At 42.1% G+C, this 20,450-nt stretch overlaps 1 protein-coding gene across 3 annotated transcripts in view; it reads left to right on the plus strand.

The window, feature by feature from the left end:
• Window positions 1–20,450, plus strand: part of LOC115166021 (forkhead box protein J3) — a 96,700-nt gene that overhangs the window by 44,597 nt on the left and 31,653 nt on the right. For 2 of the 3 annotated variants that reach the window (XM_029719636.1, XM_029719638.1), the window contains exons 3-4: window positions 214–660; window positions 17,000–17,074. In XM_029719636.1, coding sequence (XP_029575496.1) covers window positions 310–660; window positions 17,000–17,074 — 426 coding nt within the window. In that variant the 5' untranslated portion in view covers window positions 214–309. Of the gene's footprint in view, window positions 1–190; window positions 661–16,999; window positions 17,075–20,450 lie in introns of all 3 variants that reach the window. The other variant, XM_029719637.1, reaches the window with a different exon arrangement.

Raw genomic sequence — 20,450 nt, forward strand, 5'->3', positions numbered from 1 at the left:
AGTATTTGCTGTGCTGAAATCTGGACCATTTCATGAAAAGAATCAAGAGCACCAAATCCCTCTCCTGACCATATCTGATCACACACATACACTATCATCTCCTGACACTTCTATTCATCTGTAGTCCAGTCAGCTGCAGTGCATACCGTGTCATATCTGTTCATTTCTTCCTAATTTTTCTTTTGTTTAGCAAACACCCTACTTTTCTTCTAGAATTCAGCCGGTGCCGCTGTGCAACAGCAATCCAGTGAGCGAAAGGAGAGCATCTCCCCACCCTTCCCCTGAGTCCCCCAACCCCTCACCACCATCATGACCTCTGAACTAGGGAGCAGCCTGACCTCCATGGACTGGCTTCCCCAGCTTACCATGCGGGCGGCCATCCAGAAGTCCAATGCCGGGCACCAACACCACACCCACGGGTACCCCCACGGGCATCATGGCCACGGGCTGGGAAAGAAGAATGCCCCACTGGACCAGGGAAACATGCTGGACCAGGAGGAGGTGGCCCAGCATAGGGATGGCAAACCACCCTACAGCTACGCCAGCCTAATCACCTTCGCCATTAACGGCTCGCCGCACAAGAGGATGACCCTCAGCGAGATCTACCAGTGGATCTGTGACAACTTCCCCTACTACCGGGAGGCAGGCAGCGGCTGGAAGGTAGGAGGTGGATATGGAAGTGTGTATTAACGGGATGGTTCACTTCAGATTCAGTTTGTTATTCTAATGGAATTAGGTGGTGCTCATCTTTCCTATTAGTTTGGGATTGAGGTCTGCATATTTTTCTGACTGCATGATGTGGGATCTATGTAACCCACTTTTGAGGGATACGAATGTCTGATAAACGTACATTTTTGGTAAACTATCCCGTCAGGTACATTTTTATACCTGTTGCAGTAACGGGTCTTGTTGTGAGGACAGGATCTTACACGTTCAATTAGCAGACTTGGTCTGACATAGTCCACCGTTTTATCATCTTCTAAATTCAGTATAATGTATATTATAATCTGGGTAGTTTGGGTCCTAGATGCTGATTGGCTGAAAGGTGTGGAATATCAGACAATATTACACGAGTATGACAAAAACAAAATGTTCTAATTACTTTGTTAACCAGTTTATAATAGCTCCTCTGGGGTTTCTGGTATATGGCCAATATATATAAGAACATCCCTAGGCCATATACCATAAATCCTCAGGCCTTATTGCTTAAATAGAGATTTCAATGTGATAAACAAATACATTGAATAAGTCTGAACCAGTTTTGACATTTTGTTTGAATGTTTGTTTCACATTTAATTGCTGCGCTGGTCTTGACTTTACAACATGCCTCGGATGTATAAGGAAATATTACTGGTGACGGTCAGTCATTGCGACAGTTGTCAGGTCCAACAGCAGAATGTGGAAAGGCTTTGTGGACGGCAGTGAGTGACCGACTGCATGTTCCATTCAGGTGGCGTTAACACATCTTTAATGGTGCAATCTGCGATTTGTACATTCATTAAAAATGTTTTTACTTTAAATGTATTATATATGGATTGCAGCTTTCATGTAAATGGTATTGTATGAATCTAGGCAATATGACATGACATGCTTATTTTACTTGAGAGGTGAGTGGAATCATCTGGAATCTTTTGGTTTAGTCTAGGGAATACCTCCCATTATTAATCACATGACAGAGGCTGTGCTTTTTCGGAGGAGGCTGCCTGGCTTCAATGTCCCAAGTAGATGTGTCCCAAATGGCACCCTATTCCCTACGGGCCCTGGTCAGAAGTAGCACACCGTATAGGGAATAGGATGCCATTTGGAACGAATCCACAACAATCTCCATTTAATCTCTTTTTTTTTTCTCAGTGAGTGAAAATATCTTCCCTCTCCGTGCTCCGTTCACAAACCTATGTTTATTCTCAGGATTTAATCTTCCTGAGCTAAATTGCATGCCAGCAGCTCAAAATGGTTTGCGATAAAAGTCTGTTTGTTTTGGTAGGGTTCCAAGCTTGTTGGCATGGTCATGAGATATGTTCTGTAGATTTCTTCTTTCATTTGCTCACAGAAAACCAAGATAAATAGATTTTCTAGACCTTTCAGGCATTGTGATTAGTTTTTTCTTGAATTGTCAGTGGTTTCTCTCTCAGTTCAGGCGGTTACCCCGTCATATGGGCAATATAACTCAGTCTTAAATAGGATAGGCATAATTCCCTCCATTAATACGTATAGTACTGCAGATGTTTAAGATCTGTAAGCTTTCTCTGATGTGCTTCTAAGTATTTATTTAAGTACCAAGAGTGGTATGTCTTCCACACAACAGTAATAAGTAGGGTTGACCCCAAATATTCTATTATATTCCGATTCTATTAGAAATAACTGAGTTTTGGCGCAGATACAGTGACTAATACTAGCTAACGTTAGCAACCACAGCTACTTAGCTGACATTTGTGAATTGTGGATTTGACGGATAACGTATTTGTTGTTAAATGGCAAATCGGATTCAAACCTCAAAATTGGGATTCAGGGACAGCTCTAATATTAGGGACGTTAATACAGACATCAATACTAAACTGAATCTATTGATCAAAGATTTGTATTTATTATTATTGTCTTTTAACTTTGCATTGTTGGGAAGTACTCGTAAGCAAGCATTTCACAGTTGTCTCCACCCGTTGAATTTTGTGCATGTGACAAATACAATTCGATTTTTTTATTTTATTTTAGTTAGAAAAACACTTTTTCAGTACATTGGCCCTCATGGGTATTATAATTGTCCTTGCATTGACAAGCTAGATGAATCACACATGTACTTACATGTATAAAAAGGCTATCCACCATCAATGTAAGAACCATCCTGAGGATTTTAGCCTTTCATTTCCTCAAGACCAAACTAGACATCCTAGGAATACTCCAGATGATGAGATGCACAGAATAATCTGGCACGAGGACTGTTGAGGACTAAAAGGCCCACTGCATACATGGCTCAGCCTCAAGCTGTAAACATTTAATCCCGGATGTACCTGGCCCAGTGCAGAGATGTTGTGGTTGAAACGATGATCTGCATCAAAGGGAACGTGAGCGAATTCATTACAGTCAAGGTGATTACTGTCAGCTGCAAACAGTGGGAGACAGACATGGAGCCCAAGCAGTGTCTGGATTCCTTGATTTGGAGACTATAAGGTTGATGCTCAAGTAAAATAGCTTGTATAACACGCACGCACGCACACTCACACAGACACACACACACACACACACGAGTGAGTGTGTGAGTAAGAGAGACTCCCACTCAGGTAGGCATACGTGTGCAGTCTACAGATTACAGTAGAGCTGCTCAGCCAGAGGAGATGGGTAGTGGTGAGTTTACTACCCAGCACACGCACGCGTCTGCTCTGTATGATAATGTGGATGCACAGGCAGCAGAGAGGCCAGGTTGAAACCAGGCCAACGCTAACTCCTCTCCCATTTTGAACACAAGCGCATTAGCCACAGGATACACTGAGTGTAATCAGATAACTCGTCAAGGTCATAACACGTCCACATGGTATGAGGGAGCAGGACATGGGATGCATCCCAAATGGCACCCTATTCTCTTTCTAGTGCGCTACGTTTGACGGGGGCCCACGTAAACCTCTCACTCTCATTGGTCGATAACAGCATTTCTCATACACATAGGGCTCTGGTCAAAAGTGGTGTCCTACAAAAGGAATCGGGCTCCATTTGGGACATGGCCTCTGGTCAAAAGTAGTGCACTATAAAGGGAATAGGGTTCTAATTTGGAACAAGGGCCCTGTTCAACATTTGTGTGCTATATAAAGGCAATAGGGTGTTGTTTGGACTAGAGGTTGGCAGAGGTTGATTCCGGCAGGAATGGGAGAGAATTTCTAGTCAAGTTCGGAACAGGACCGGATTCCTTATTGATGTCACTTGTTAAATCCACTTCAATCAGTGTAGATGAAGGGGGTGGGGACAGGTTAAAGAAGTATTTTTAAGTCTTGAGAAAATTGAGACATGGATTGTGTACGTGTGTACCATTCAGAAGGTGACTGGGCAAGACACAAATATTTAAGTGCCTTTAAACAGGGTATGGTAGTAGGTGCCAGGTGCACCGCTTTGAGTGTGTCAAGAACTGCAACGCTGCTGGGTTTTTCACGCTCAACAGTTTCCCGTGTGTATGAAGAATGGTCCGCCACCCAAAGGACATCCAGCCAACGGCAGGCCAGTGGTCGAAAAAAACGGGTCGTTGATGAAAGAGGAAAAGGAGGCTGACACACATTGTACAGAGCAAGTTAGTCAACTGACAGTTCAGTAGAATATTGCTGCCCAAAGACCCATAAAATAATGCACAACTTGTTGTACCTTGACATGAATGGCTTATGGCAACCAACTTAAGTTCCACTTCTTTCAGCAAAAAACAAGAAACTGCAGGTTGCATTGGGCTCAGGAACGAAAACACTGGACACTGGAGAATTGGAAAAACATCCCCTGGTCGGATGAATCCCAGTTCCTGCTGTTTCATGCTGATGGGAGGACTAAGGTATGGAGAGAACCACATGAGTACCTGCATCCATCATGCCGAGTTTCAACATTGCAGGCTGGTGGTGGTTTGAGGTGTGTTTTCATGGCACACATTGGGCCCCATCATAAAAGTGGAGCGTTCATTTGAATGCTACAGGATATCTGAACATCACTGCCAATCAATCCCTTCATGGCAACAGTGTATCCATCTGCAAATGAATTTTTTCAGGATTTGAATGCCCCATGCTAGGGTTTTCCAGGAATGCTTCCACGAACATGACAGTGCATTCAGCTTACTGCAGTGGCCTGCCCAGTCACCAGATCTCAATCCAATTGAGCTTCTGTGGAATAAGATGGAACAAGCTATTCTGAGTAGAGATCTACTACCAGCCAACTTGACACAACTGTGGGAAGCATTGGAGTCAACATGGGCTAGCGTCCCTGTGGAACTCTTTCAACACCTTGTAGAGTCCATGCCCTGACGAATTGAGGCAGTTCTGAGGGCAAAAGGGGTGTAGCTCAATATTAGGAAGGTGTTCCTAATGTTTTGTAAACTCAGTGTAGTTTAGTTAAGAAAAAATTATAAGAAGAAAATAAATGCTAATTTCCCCCCTTCCGTCAACTCACTCTCATGCCTCGCTCCAGTTGTAGCCAGTCACTACTTTAACTTATATGCACGCGGAGACCCACCGATACACATGCCCATATCCATGAGTTCATCCGACTCTGGGTAAGAGGAAGGGCTGCCTTCATTGCCCAAATCTCGTAATGTGGTTGTTATTAGCTGTGTGTGCAGGCAATGGTCTCGTGAGCGCTGAGCAGCAGCCAAACGAAGCAGTTGCTATGGCTACTCACAACCCAAGCGGGAGACAGACGATTTCCACTAGATGGCACAGCCACAAAGTCTAAATTGCCTGTACTGTAAAAATGCATGAACACTGAAATGAAATTTTAGGTTAGGGTTAGGCAGTGTGATTAAAATTAGGTGGGGTTTATGACTTTGTGACTGTGGTAACTAGTGATGACCGGGACAAACAGACAGCAGCTAATGGAGGAAGTTATTTCTGATTTCCGCTTGTAAAAATGGGCCCGGGAGGGATTTTTATCGGGATGGGACAGGAACATTTCAGGAGTTACAGAACTGTTGCGGGATCAGGACTGTACAGGGATTTTTTTGTTTTTGTTACCGGACAAGACGGGACAGGAATACATTTTCATTCCCGTGTCAACCTGTAATTTGACATCCCAACTGCTATTCTGATACCAGCTGCAATGGAAAGAGGTGCTCTGCTTTATAAGCAGTAGGCCTAATATAAATGTGTGTTTTATGTCACGTTGAGCTATGATATAATGGGTTTACATGCATACCCACATATGTACTGTGTTTTATAGAGCTTTTATAAACTTCTGAAACTGTGGTTTTGAGTCAAACTGTTGTCTGGTCTTTTCTCTTTGAAACCTTTTGTGAAGTGCACATATGCTCATCAATTGAAAAGCATATGATCAGTGTTGCATCCCGTTAGAAAACCGAGAAATCGGATTTGACTAGGCAATGTTTCAAATTTTTTTTGCTATTTTTTTTGTTGCTATTCAGTTGTCGTTAGGTGGCATCATATGAACTGGACTTGTAGCTCCCATGCAGATTGCCTCATTTCTTATTTGCCCCTGGTGTTCCTTCTAGATAACATATTGGGGCGCAGTCTTCCGCCGCCCGATTTCTCATGTTTTTTTCTCTCAGCCCCGTCCTCCTTTAGATTCCATAGTGCCTGGCTCTACTTTCTCATGCCCTGTACTCTGCCCTTGCAGCCCTTTCACATCGCCGTGTCCTTCCACCCCACACAGCCTAGGCCCTCTTCACGAGAACACGTAATCAGTGCCAGTGGAATTCACCACAGGCATTTCCTCTCTTCTCACTAGTCAATATTAGTGTTTCTCTTACCATTATTATCATCAGCGGGCATGAAACCCTGCTGAAGGGACTAGGCTGAAAACGAATATGCATCAAATACTAACCTTAAGTTGGAATTGAAACTGTAAGAACACAAGTTTGCCTACAGGCTGACTTGATAATGGTATCCTTATGTAAATCTAGATGTAATGCTGCTGTGCCTGCCCTTGTGGTCCTGCTGCCTGCCCTTACAGCCAGATAATTGGCTCTGAATTAGCGCCCCTAATGTGATGGTGCAAAAGGCAGCTCTGTGATGGCCTTTGGCCCCTCGATGGACGCCACGTGTCACACCCAATGATATAAAATGAGCAAGGGTCATGGATTTTTTTCTGGATTTTATTTTCAACGGTTGGTCTTAGAATAATGGGGATGAATGCATCAGTGATTTTTGCGCTCATGGGACTACTTTTTGGGTCTGGGGGCAAAGGACACTACAGTAAAAACGTTGTCTTTGATTGATCGTGTGTGTGTGTGTGTGTGTGTGTGTGTGTGTGTGTGTGTGTGTGTGTGTGTGTGTGTGTGTGTGTGCCTGCGGCAGAGTGTCTAAAATGCATATTTTGTAGGTGACAGAATAGTCTATATGGATATTTTATTGTGTTTTTCTCTTTTGTCTTGTTTACTCTCTGTTGCCTGGCAACGCAGACATAGCTGTAGCCTCTTGCATGCATCCCAGCATCCCCTGTTAACATGTTACGCATGTCCTGTCTGCCAGCCAGATGTGTGTGTGTGTGTGTGTGTGTGTGTGTGTGTGTGTGTGTGTGTGTGTCCACGCACCTGTTCCTTAGGCTCCATTGTCAACCTTTCTTGGCTATTCCAGACTGCTACACATGGTCTCCTGTATAGTAGAAACATTTGCACCCATTATTAGAATGTAGATAAGATTTTTATTTTATTGTGGATGAGGATGAATTTGTGGTGGCTCCTGGTTTACCTATGTTACGTTTATGTGCTTGACAGACATGCGGCACACCGTATTATCATTGCGGCTGTTATGACCACCGTAACTCTTGTTGAACAGCGGCCTTAAAAGCACTGTTTGTTAAATCTGTCCCTCTATGTGCCCAGATTTCATTCCCAAATATTTCATACTAATCAGTATTATCAGTCTGTATTTATGTTGTAATTAGAAGTGTGAGGTATTTCCCTGCTTCTATTCACAGGAGGGTAGGCATACGTCCAATGTCATATTTCCTTCATTATTCACCTAGGGTTGTTATTCTCTGATATGGCTAATAATAGGGGTGGTGTTGATTTCAAAAGGGGCTGGAATGCAACAATTACAAGGCTGCATCTGGGATTTGGCATAGTTGATAGAGTATGTAGTATGTCATACCTGTGCAATGTTAACGACCCTCTGCATTGCAAGGTGAATAAGGGTTTTTAATGTAATTATATTGCATTAAATTGAATATTATTCTGATGACAGTGGCATCAGTAAGTTGGGTCTTCATTTTGTTAGGAGGTAGGGGGGATATGTTTGTCTGCATGTGACGTTAGGGTGTTGAAATACTTGATGCAGCACAGAGGAGTTTAGGCAGTAGGATCTGATTCATTAAAACATGTATGTACAACCACTGATAGGTGAGACGACTGGATAGACAAATTCACTTGGGAAAAGAGACAAGGAGTTAATGAAAATATACTATTTAGGCATTCTATATTTAGGGCCCAATGAAATCTGTTGTATCTTTTGACCAATTCTGTATTTTTTTTTTCTTAAAAAATTCAGTTTTCTCCATTTTGTTTTTCCAGGTTTCAGATTCTTCCAAGTTTTACGGGATTTTGCTCTCAAAATTACATTTAAAAAAATAAATAGAAGAACAACTAAATTTGGTGTTCTAAGTCCACAATCATTGCCTAAACTACATCAGGAGACCACTTTTGAGGTCTAGGAATTTTTTTGGAAAGATTTGGGTGTAGATACCCTTTAATTCAAGTGTGTACCAGCAAGAGACTTTAAGTAGAACACAGGTGATGGCAGAGTTTGTTTAACAAATCACCACTGGATTGATGCAAATAATAATGACTACTTTTGTAGTTAACATTTGATTGAGGAATTTTTGGGAAAGCCTTTCCATCTACCAGAAAATGGTTGTCATTCACATCATTGCTAACGACTGCACAAAGTGGTAGACAAACGCTGCGTCATTGCCTCTTGAGAAAGTTGAAGGAAAATACAAATCCCTTAAGCATTTTGTCTTATCATGTCTTATCATAATCTTAAGAAAATGTTATACATGTTCTAATAAGCTCACTGTCCTTAACGTCTTTGTATTTTTATTTAAAGAACATCTGGAAAACAGAACAAAAAAAGTTATCTTTTTGGGGTGGCTAAAACTATGATTTGGTCAAACAGTAAATTCCTGCAATCAAACTAGTGTCTGCTCTGCCCCTGTTTCGCTGCCCCTGTACCTGTTTCGAGCTTTGATGAGGGAGCCGCACTGGTTCTTCCAACGGGCGCTACGAGTAGATAGAGAAAAAAAGTGTTCTGATTGGCAGCATTTCAAAATGCAATAGCAGGAAAACTGTTACAGTTAAAGAGCGGCGGGCCTCAGCTTTCTGTACGTACTCAGTAAATCAAGTATAGTTGAAATCAGTGTTAAAAAAATTGGGTTAAATTGACTCTACTGGGAGTTATCTTTAACACTCGAGAGTGATATGCTCCCTCAAGTCAGTGTTGATAACTGGAGTTCATTGGGAAGCAGGACTTTTAACTCCATTAAAAGTAACCAGAGACAGGGAGTTAAATCTATGGAGTTATCCACAGATGTGGGAGGAGCTTCATCATTATTATATTTCCCAGCATGCTCCGTTGCAGGCAGAGTTTTTTTTATTGTTTGTTTCAATGTCTGTGTTTTTGCATTTACATTGATTGGTTTTGATCTTATGCAACACAAAAATAAGAAACATATATTTTTCTATACTAATCCAGTCTGTAAATAGTCGGATTCATAGCAACCATTAGTGAGATAGTTGTTTCAATTTACATGATGTAGGTAGTCTTCATGTATTGTACGTTTTTCCCTACTCTTACACGCATTCTAAATGCAAGCTGTGAGCAATAATTTCAAAGTGCTAGGTATTTTCCTGCAACATAGTTTGTATATCACATTGAAAACCACCAAAAGTAAAACCTTAACAAATATTCAAATAAGGCTTTACACCCTTATAACTCAAAATAAGTAAACTGAAAGACAAATGTACTCTGCTGTAGTTGATTCTTAATTCAAAACGCCACAGAAAAGACTAAAATTGCACGGGAGTGGATTAAAAACAACATTGAAACGTGTAGAAAGGCAATTTGAGTTAAATTTAAGCAACTCTCTGAGAGTTGGATATTTACTCCAATTAGTGTCGTTTTAACTCCAAAAATATCAACACCATGACCAGAGTAGTTTTAACACAAAATGGGGGTGGGACCATATAAAACCTAAAATAGTGTTACATTTGACTTAATAGGAGTTGAATTAACTCTTGCGATTTTACTGCACATTTAATTTTTTTCCCTCAACTCTCAATATTGAGCCTTCTACCACAGTTTTACAACCAGTCATTTGTATGGCTTTGAGATACAGCGCACAGGAAGCACGAGACTGCCGCTACCCAATGATGACTATATAAGCCTATGAAATCACTGCCAATGGCAAAGTTTTTTTTAGGACATTCAATTTAGTGTTAAATAAATCAATTACACTGCTATTTTTTATTTTTTATTTTTTTATTTTATTTCACCTTTATTTAACCAGGTAGGCAAGTTGAAAACAAGTTCTCATTTACAATTGCGACCTGGCCAAGATAAAGCAAAGCAGTTCGACAACATACAAAAACACAGAGTTACACATGGAGTAAAACAACATACAATCAATGATGCAGTAGAAAAAAATAAGACTATATACAATGTGAGCAAATGATGTGAGATAGGGAGGTAAAGGCAAAAAAATGCCATGGTGGCAAAGTAAATAAAGTATGGCAAGAAAAACACTGGAATGGTAGATTTGTAGTTTGAAGAAAGTTAAAAGTTAAAATATAAATAATATGGTGCAAAATAAATAAAATAAATAAATACAGTAGGGGAAGAGGTAGTAGTTTGGGCTAAATTAAAGATGGGCTATGTACAGGTGCAGAGATCTGTGAGCTGCTCTGACAGCTGGTGCTTAAAGCTAGTAAGGGAGATAAGTGTTTCCAGTTTTAGAGATTTTTGTAGTTCGTTCCAGTCATTGGCAGCTGAGAACTGGAAGGAGAGACGACCAAAGGAGGAGTTGGCTTTAGGGGTGACCAGAGAGATATACCTGCTGGAGCGCGTGCAACAGGTGGGTGCTGCTATGGTGACCAGTGAGCGGAGATAAGGGGGGACTTTACCTAGCAGGGTCTTGTAGATGACCTGGAGCCAATGTGTTTGGCGACGATTATGAAGTGAAGGCCAGCCAACGAGAGCATACAGGTCGCAGTGGTGGGTTGTATATGGGGCTTTGGTGACAAAACGGATGGCACTGTGATAGACTGCATCCAGCTTGTTGAGTAGGGTATTGGAGGCTATTTTGTAAATGACATCGCCGAAGTCGAGGATTGGTAGGATGGTCAGTTTTACGAGGGTATGTTTGGCAGCATGAGTGAAGGATGCTTTGTTGCGAAATAGGAAGCCAATTCTAGATTTCACTTTGGATTGGAGATGATTGATGTGAGTCTGGAAGGAGAGTTTACAGTCTAACCAGACACCTAGGTATTTGTAGTTGTCCACAAATTCTAAGTTAGAACCGTCCAGAGAAGTTATGCTGGATGGGCGGGCAGGTGCAGGCAGCGATCGGTTGAAGAGCATGCATTTAGTTTTACTTGTGTTTAGGAGCAGTTGGAGACCACGGAAGGAGAGTTGAATGGCATTGAAGCTCGTCTGGAGGGTTGTTAACACAGTGTCCAAAGAAGGGCCAGAAGTATACAGAATGGTGTCGTCTGCGTAGAGGTGGATCAGAGATTCACCAGCAGCAAGAGCGACATCATTTATGTATACAGAGAAAAGAGTTGGCCCAAGAATTGAACCCTGTGGTACCCCCATAGAGACTGCCAGAGGTCCGATTTGACACACTGAACTCTGTCAGAGAAGTAGTTGGTGAACCAGGCGACGCAATCGTTTGAGAAACCAAGGCAACTAAGTCTGCCAATGAGGATGTGGTGATTAACAGAGTCAAAAGCTTTGGCCAGGTCAATGAATACGGCAGCACAGTATTGTTTCTTATCGATGGCGGTTACGATGTCGTTTAGGACCTTGAGCGTGGCTGAGGTGCACCCATGACCAGCTCTGAAACCAGATTGCATAGCGGAGAGGGTGCGGTGGGATTCGAAATAGTCTGTAATCTGTTTGTTGACTTGGCTTTCGAAGACCTTAGAAAGGCAGGGTAGGATGGATATAGGTCTGTAGCAATTTGGGTCAAGAGTGTCACCTCCTTTGAAGAGGGGGATGACAGCAGCTGCTTTCCAATCTATGGGAATCTCAGACGACACGAAAGAGAGGTTGAACAGGCTAGTAATAGGGGTTGCAATAATTTCGGCAGATAATTTTAGAAAGAAAGGGTCCAGATTGTCAAGCCCAGCTGATTTGTAGGGGTCCAGATTTTGCAGCTCTTTCAGAACATCAGCTGAATGGATTTGGGAGAAGGAGAAATGGGGGAGGCTTGGGCGAGTAGCTGTGGGGGGTGCAGTGCTGTTGAATGCAGTAGGGGTAGTTAGGTGGAAAGCATGGCAAGCCGTAGAAAAATGCTTATTGAAATTCTCAATTATAGTGGGCTTATCGGCGGTGACAGAGTTTCCTATCCTCAGTGCAGTGGTCAGTTGGGAGGAGGTGTTCTTATTCTCCATGGACTTTACAATGTCCCAGAACTTTTTAGAGTTGGAGTTGCACGAAGCAAATTTCTGTTTGAAAAAGCTAGCCTTGGCGTTTCTAACTGCCTGTGTGTATTGGTTTCTAACTTCCCTAAAAAGTTGCATATCGCGGGGGCAGTTCGATGCTAATGCAGAACGCCACAGGATATTTTTGTGTTGGTTAAGGGCAGTCAGGTCTGGGGAGAACCAAGGGCTATATCTGTTCCTGGTTCTAAATTTCTTGAAAGGGGCATGCTTATTTAAGATGGAGAGGAAGGCATTTTAAAAAAAATAACCAGGCATCCTCTACTGACGGGATGAGGTCAATATCCTTCCAGGATACCAGGGCCAGGTCGATTAGAAAGGCTTGCTCGTTGAAATGTTTCAGGGAGCGTTTGACAGTGATGAGTGGAGGTCGTTTGACCGCTGACCCATTACGGGTGCAGGCTAACTAGCAGTATATTATATTTAGGGATTTAGCTAGAGAGTTTTGAGTTTTCACTTCGTCCGATGGTGAATTAGCCCCTTTGTGTTATTAGTACACACAAAAATATGTAAACAAATTAATCTGTATTGAACTAAAGGATTTTGGAGCCCTATTTTGATATAGCAACAACAGCCTGATTGTCAACCCAAAATGTATGACAATCACTGGTTTAGGTTGCAAATATCTTGAATTATCCATTCCTGCTGCATATTATATGAAACAACTTATTTATTGAACCATACTATCTCAGTAGCGCTGTGCATGAAGATGATTGCAAATTTTTTCTATTGTGTGACGCCATGGCAAAATGTTGGCGTGGCCAAATCATGGGCTGGTGCCACTAAATGAATATGTTAGTGGCACTAATGCCACCAGGGGAAAATGTTAGTCTGGAGCCCTACCCTAACCTTAATTCATTTCAACCCCTATACCTTACCTTAAGTTTCCGTTCTGCCGGTTGAATATACACCACCTACTATTTTAGACTGTTGGGACACAGCCATGTGCTTTGGCAACACTTTGTGTCCCTGTCCCCATTCTCCACAGAGAAACCCGGTACTGACAAGACCAGTCACTTTGCTGCAGCACGGGGGCTGATATGCACTGGAAGGAGCCAGTCGCCATGGCCTACCACTGGCCCCTTTCCCTATTCAATTTCTAGTTTCTACTATCTTGGAAAAACCAAAGTTGGGATCAATTCCCTACCAATCCAAGTCAGGTTAATCCAGCAGATACGTTCGAATGAAACCAACAAACTGAAAGATTTCCACTGAAAACGGCACCTGCTTTGCTGCACTATAGTGTCTGTATATAGATGTATGCAGCGTGCGCACGGATCCTCGCCAGGTCCCCAGGGACACTGGCAGCTCAGTCTCCTGAAATCTCTTTGTGCCCATCACTCACACAGTGGGCTCCAGTTACAACAGACTTCCCATTCTGCACTAAGAGGGTGGGGTGGTGCTCCATCAAATGGAATGATAATGTATTTGGTTGCATTTGAAGCAGTGAGTCGTATTCAACCCCCTCCTCATACAGGATGTGTCGATCACTGTCTCTGCTTAGACCTGTAGTTAAGGTGTCCCGGTGTTGTCTCTAGATCCCGTGAGATATTTAGACGTGACAATGCAGCTCCCCGTCCCCAGACTCCCTACCCTTCTCTCTTCCAACACTATCCTTATCTATCTCTCTTTATCTATCTCTCTCTGCCTGTGTCATCCTCTCTCCTAACCATTTGTTTACCATCTCTCTCGCTCTCTCCCTCTTTGTTTCTCTCGCTCTGTTTCCCTCAATCTCACTCTGTTTCCTTCTCTCTCTCTCTCTCTCTCTCGCCCTGTGACAGTATTGCAGCGACCTCTGGGAGCCCCAGGACAAACATGCTGAAACTCCAGGAGAGTTAGTGGAACAACAAACACTCCTCAGTATTGCTTCTGACTAGGGCCGTCTGTGTGGGAGCTCAGCAGTTCCCTATACTATACACACCCTATCACACCACCCCCCAGTCCCCTCTTTCTCAGCAGACCTCACCTTCTGACCTCAAGTCATTTCTGTTGCACCCATAGCTTTAACATTATCCACACATGTTACTCTGGCATATATCTACTTCAACATTAACCATTACTCTGTCCTATATCTTCCTCAACATTATCCATATGTCTTACCCTGTCCTAGATCTTCCTCAACATTATCCATATGTCTTACCCTGTCCTAGATCTTCCTCAACATTATCCATATGTCTTACCCTGTCCTAGATCTTCCTCAACATTATCCATATGTCTTACCCTGTCCTAGATCTTCCTCAACATTATCCATGTCTTACCCTGTCCTAGATCTTCCTCAACATTATCCATATGTCTTACCCTGTCCTAGATCTTCCTCAACATTATCCATGTGTCTTACCCTGTCCTAGATCTTCCTCAACATTATCCATGTGTCTTACCCTGTCCTAGATCTTCCTCAACATTATCCATGTGTCTTACTCTGTGCTAGATCTTCCTCAACATTATCCATGCCTTACCCTGTCCCATATCTTCCTCAACATTAACCACCATCTCACTGACTATTTCAGTCTGACCTTTATCCCCTGTATTTGCTAGGCTACATCTCCCTGTAATCTCACTATCTCATCTAGACCCTTTATCTTCACCATAGCCAACACATCACACTCTCTGACCTATATATCCAGTGCTCCTACTCACGTTAAACGCTCTCCATCCCCAACAGCACTCACACAGATCGCACTCTGAGCTAATATCTCCAGCACGGTTATGTCACCTTCCGGCCTATATCCTCTAGTGATCTCATTCTCTCTACCTCTTTTTCTATGCATTTCTGAAACCCCAGATTTTGGCTCATGTCATGCTTATTCCGTGTAAGCCTGTGCGATATTACACATCAGAGATATTACTAAAGCAGAGCGCTTACTAATAATAGCCACAATGATTATATAATAAATGCCTGCATCCTTAAGGCAAAGTAAACCGTCTAATTTCAAATCCCCCAAATCGTCTAAGAACAAGGAAGTCAAATTTGACAACCTCCTTTCCACCGTATGCCGCCTTCCAATGAGATTAATTTAGCGCTGGGCAGCAGCAAAGCCCCAGCTGTGCCCAATAAGCTTGTTAATCATCCAACGCCATCAAACGAGTGGGTGGACGCGGGAGCGAATCGCATTAGCTCCGTTCACGTCGCAACCACTCAGTGCATTATTGTCAATGCCATCGCATCGAGCTATGACAAATTCAGCCCATTCAGTGAGAAAGGCACTATCTCTCGCCGTGGTAACGACTCTCCGTTGGTTTATGGCCCGATACAGCTGGCAGGGCTTACTATAGTAACTGGTAGAGTCGTCATTGTGGAGCGATGTTCTCAGTCTTCAGCCGTCTACATCGGTCTTCTGGGGGACCAATGGTAGCACCACTGGGAGTACTAGACAAAGACTTGGTCTTGTGAGTGAGAGGCCTGGTGGTTTTTATACAGGGATATCTCTCTCTCTGTCTCTCTGTCTCTCTGTCTCTCTGTCTCTCTGTCTCTCTGTCTCTCTGTGTCTCTGTGTCTCTGTGGCATCTGCCTGCAACTGGTCTGTGTTCGGTGTGTGTTTGTTGCGTGTGTGTGTGTTTTTTGGTTTATGGTTTGGCCTCTTTTTGAAAGAACGGTGCAGCAGGATGCCATGGCCATAAATGAATTATTAATGTATTTGTCAGGTAATGACTCTTTGCATTAGCTTGCTGTATTCTCCTCCTCCATATTCTGACCATGGGCTATGAGCTCACAAGATAGATTGAAAAGTAGGAGAGAGGATGGAGAGGGTGAGGAGCAAATGAAGAGATCCTTTTGAAGAAAGGGATATCGAGAGGGGGGGAAAGGGATATCGAGGGGGGGGGGGATATCGAGAGGGGGGGAAAGGGATATCGAGAGGGGGGGAAAGGGATATCGAGAGGGGGGGAAAGGGATATCGAGAGGGGGGGAAAGGGATATCGAGAGGGGGGGAAAGGGATATCGAGAGAAGGGGAAAGGGATATCGAGAGGAGGAAAGGGATAGAGAGAGAGCAGGACTCTCTTCTCCCCTCCTCAGTGGTATTAATTAGGAGCTCCAGATGAGTGGAGGAGCCCTGAGGGGGAACACGGTTCATGTCAGGCCAGGTGTACTGGAGCTTTACTGTATGGTATAGGTAGAGGAGCTACAGTCAGACAGGCTGATAGAGGCTCTTATCTCCATGGATTTCCACGATGCAATTACTTAGTGCTGCTAGCCATGGAATTACTTTTGTTTAAGACTGCTAAATCACATATCACAAATGTCTCCATTGCAAAATTAACCACCTAATACAGGTCTGGATAGTTTTTTCCAGACCCAGATTAAGCCTAGTCTTAGACTAAAATGCCGTTTTAAATGGAGGCATACTCTGCATCCGGCAAACCGGCTGTTCAACCTTTCTTGAACTGTAAAACAATAGAGCATGGTGAATGAACAGATGATGCAGGTCCTGACTGTATCTAATTCTTACTAACAGGTGCCTGGGAGGTTGTGGTTGTCTGGTAGTTTGCGCAAAAGTATAATATTTAATCTTACTCATGGAGACCAAGTGAAAAGCTAACGGTCCTCTACTTTTTATGTATTGAAAAATGTAGATTATTTTCTATGCTGTCATGATGGTGTTAATGAAAACATGTCTAACAGCACCCCCCCCCCCCTTCTCTCTCTTTTCTCCCAGAACTCAATACGGCATAATCTGTCCCTGAACAAGTGTTTTCTCAAAGTGCCTCGCTCTAAAGACGACCCTGGGAAAGTAAGTATTTCCTGACCCTTATAGTCTGAGTACATATTTAACACGAGAACCGCTTGGCCTTGAGGGACCCCCCTTCAAGCTAATGAGCAGTCATTCTGACAGTGTAATTAATACATTCCATATATGCTACGCAAAAAGGATTGTTTGGTTGGGTTGATGAAGGTAACATTAGAATACGAAAAATATATTTCAAATAACACTAGAATTTTCATTAGTTTATGTAAAAAAAAAATATATATATTCAAGTGTTCAATGAATTTTATTTGTGAAGTGCCTTTGTTACAGCTATGAAACAGAAAGCATATGTGTAGGAATGCGGGAACAGCTCATTTTTATAAAGATAAAATAAAAAAACCTAACCACCAAGACACACAGTCAAATGATGAAAACCCCAGTAGCCTAAAAATCAAACGCTAAGTGTGCTTGTTAAACAGTGAAAATGAGCACACAATCAATAATTTTACATTTACATTTTAGTCATTTAGCAGACGCTCTTATCCAGAGCGACTTACAGTAATAATGGTGGCATAATGAACATACAATAAGTGTGGATATGACAGCACTCAAAAATAGTCAATTATTGTCAGCTCGTGCTTACATGGTGTGCATCTTCACGTAATGGCATCAGTTGGAGCATGTCCATGTCACATAATGAAAGCTGGTGAGTGCGTCGCTGATGTTGTTTTTTGCTTGGGGTCTGCTCTCTCAGTGATAGGATTTTGTGCTGATAATCGGCCGCAGCATTGTCACCGGCTTGATCCATCTAAACAGTGCCATGCCTCCTTCGCTCCCGTCTCACCGTTTCATTTGGTGGTGGCGCTGGCACCTGCACAGTGCGCACCATTCTGACTTTGTTGCGCTAAGGCCTCGGGGGTGTACAGTGCCTTCAGAAAGTATTCTTACCTCATTTGCGCACACTGTATATAGATTTTTTCTATTGTGTTATTGACTGTACGTTGGTTTATCCCATGTGTAACTCTGTGTTGTTGTTTTTGTCGCACTGCTTTGCTTTATCTTGGCCAGGTCGCAGTTGTAAATGAGAACTTGTTCTCAACTGGCATACCTGGTTAAAAAAAGGTTAAAAAAAAAAATAAACATTCATACCCCTTGACTTATTCCACATTTTGTTTCATTACAGTCTCAATTCAAAATTGATTAAATAAATGCTTTTGCTCACCCATCTACACATAATACCACATAATGACAAAGTGAAAACAGGTTTTTAGAATTTTGGCATATTTATTGAAAATTACATAAAGAAATATCAAATTTACATAAGTATTCACACACCTTTGCTATGACACTACAAATTGAGCTCAGGTGCATCCAATTTCCTTTGATTATCCTTGAGATGTCACGACAACTTCATTGGAGTCCACTTGTGTTCAATTGTTTGGACATGATTTAGAAAGATACACCTTTCTATATAAGGTCCCACAGTTGACAGTGCATGTCAGAGCAGAAACTATACCATGAAGTCCAAGGAAGTGTCTGTAGATCTCTGAGATATAATTGTGATGAGGCATATATCTGGGGAAGGGTATAAAACAACTTTTAGAGTGTTGAAAGTTTCCAAGAGCACAATAATCTCCATCATTGGGAAATTGAAAAAAAAAATGGAACTACCCAGACTCTGCCTAGAGCTGTCCGTCCAACTAAACTGAGCAGCCAGGCAAGAAGGACCTTGGTCAGGGAGGTGACCAAGAACCCAATGACCACTGACAGAACTACAGAGTTTCTTGGCTGAGATGGGAGAACCTGCCAGAAGGACAACAGTCTCTACAGCACTTCACCAATCTGGCCTTTATGGGAGAGTGGCCAGACGGAAGCCACTCCTGAGAAAAAGGCACATGACAGCACGCCTGGAGTTTACAAAAAGTCACGTGAAAGACTCTGAGAGCATAAGGCAAAAGATTTTGTGGTCTGATGAGAAAAATATAACTCCTTGGTCTGACTGGTGCAAAGATTTACTTTCCAATAGAACAATGACTCCAAGCATACAGCCAAAGTAATGCTGGAAAGCTTTAAAACAAGAATGTAAAAGTCCATGAGTGGCATAGACAAAGCCCAGACTTGAAACCCATTGAAAATCTGTGAAAAGACTTGAATATTGCTGTTCACTGCCTCTCCCCATCTAACTTTACAGAGCTTGAGAAAATCTGCAAGGAAGAATGGGAGAACATTTTCAAATCCAGATGTGCAAAGATGATACAGTACAGACATACCCAAGAAGACTCAAAGCTGTAATCGCTGCCAAAGGTGCTTCTACAAAGTATTGACTCATGGGTGTGAATACTTATGTCAATTAGATATTTCTGCAATTCATTTTCAATACATTTGCAAACATTTCTATAAACAAGGTTTCACTTTGTCATTATGGGGTATTTAACAGTGTTGTGAAGTACTTAAGTAGTACTTTAAAGTATTTTTACTTAAGTAGTTATTTGGGATATCTGTACTTTACAATTCATATTTTTGACAGCTTTTACTTCACTACATTCCTAAAGAAAATATAATGTACTTTTTACTCCATACATTTTCCCTGACACCCAAAAGTACTCGTTACATTTTGAATGCTTAGCAGGACAGAACATGGTCCAATTCACGCACTTATCAAGAAAATATCTACTGCCTCTGATCTGTCGGACTCACGAAACACAAATGCTTCATTTGTAAATGATGTCTGAGTGTTGTAGTGTGCCCCTGGCTACCTGTAAATGAAAAATTATTCATACTTTTACTTTTGATACTTAAGTATATTTAAAACCAAATATTTTTAGACTTTTACTCAAGTAGTATTTTACTGGGTTACTTTTACTTGAGTCATTTTCTATTAAGGTATCTTTACTTTTACTCAACTATGACGATTGTGTACTTTTTCCAACACTGGTATTTAATCCATTTTGAATTCAGGCTGTAACACAACAAAATGTGGAATAAGTCAAGGGGTATGAATACTTTCTGAAGGCACTGTAGATTCAGGCTGAGGCTCAGAATCAGAAGAATAATCATCATAGATGTCATGATTAATTTCTTCCCGACCATTTGAATTGTTTTCATTATGATTTAGTAGCATCGCTAACACAGCATGTGCATCCAATCATCTTGATCTTCTTGCCGTTGTAAATTATGCACGTTCTCACTGTATACTCCGAGATGGGCAGAGTAGACAGATAGGACTGCTTGGATTCGGTCGACTGATATAGGGTTTACCATTTTGAGATTATAATTAGAATAGATCAATACAATATAATAGGCCACCCTGTTCTTCATTCACAATTGGTGATTACCCAATTATGCATCGTTCGCCTCCCCTCGCTCATCAACTCACCCACTTTCCCCCCTTATCCCCCTCTTTCTCCCCATCATACTTTCC

This window comes from Salmo trutta, chromosome 28 (genome assembly GCF_901001165.1).
Source record: "Salmo trutta chromosome 28, fSalTru1.1, whole genome shotgun sequence".
In the NCBI taxonomy this organism is placed as follows: Eukaryota; Metazoa; Chordata; class Actinopteri; order Salmoniformes; family Salmonidae; genus Salmo; species Salmo trutta.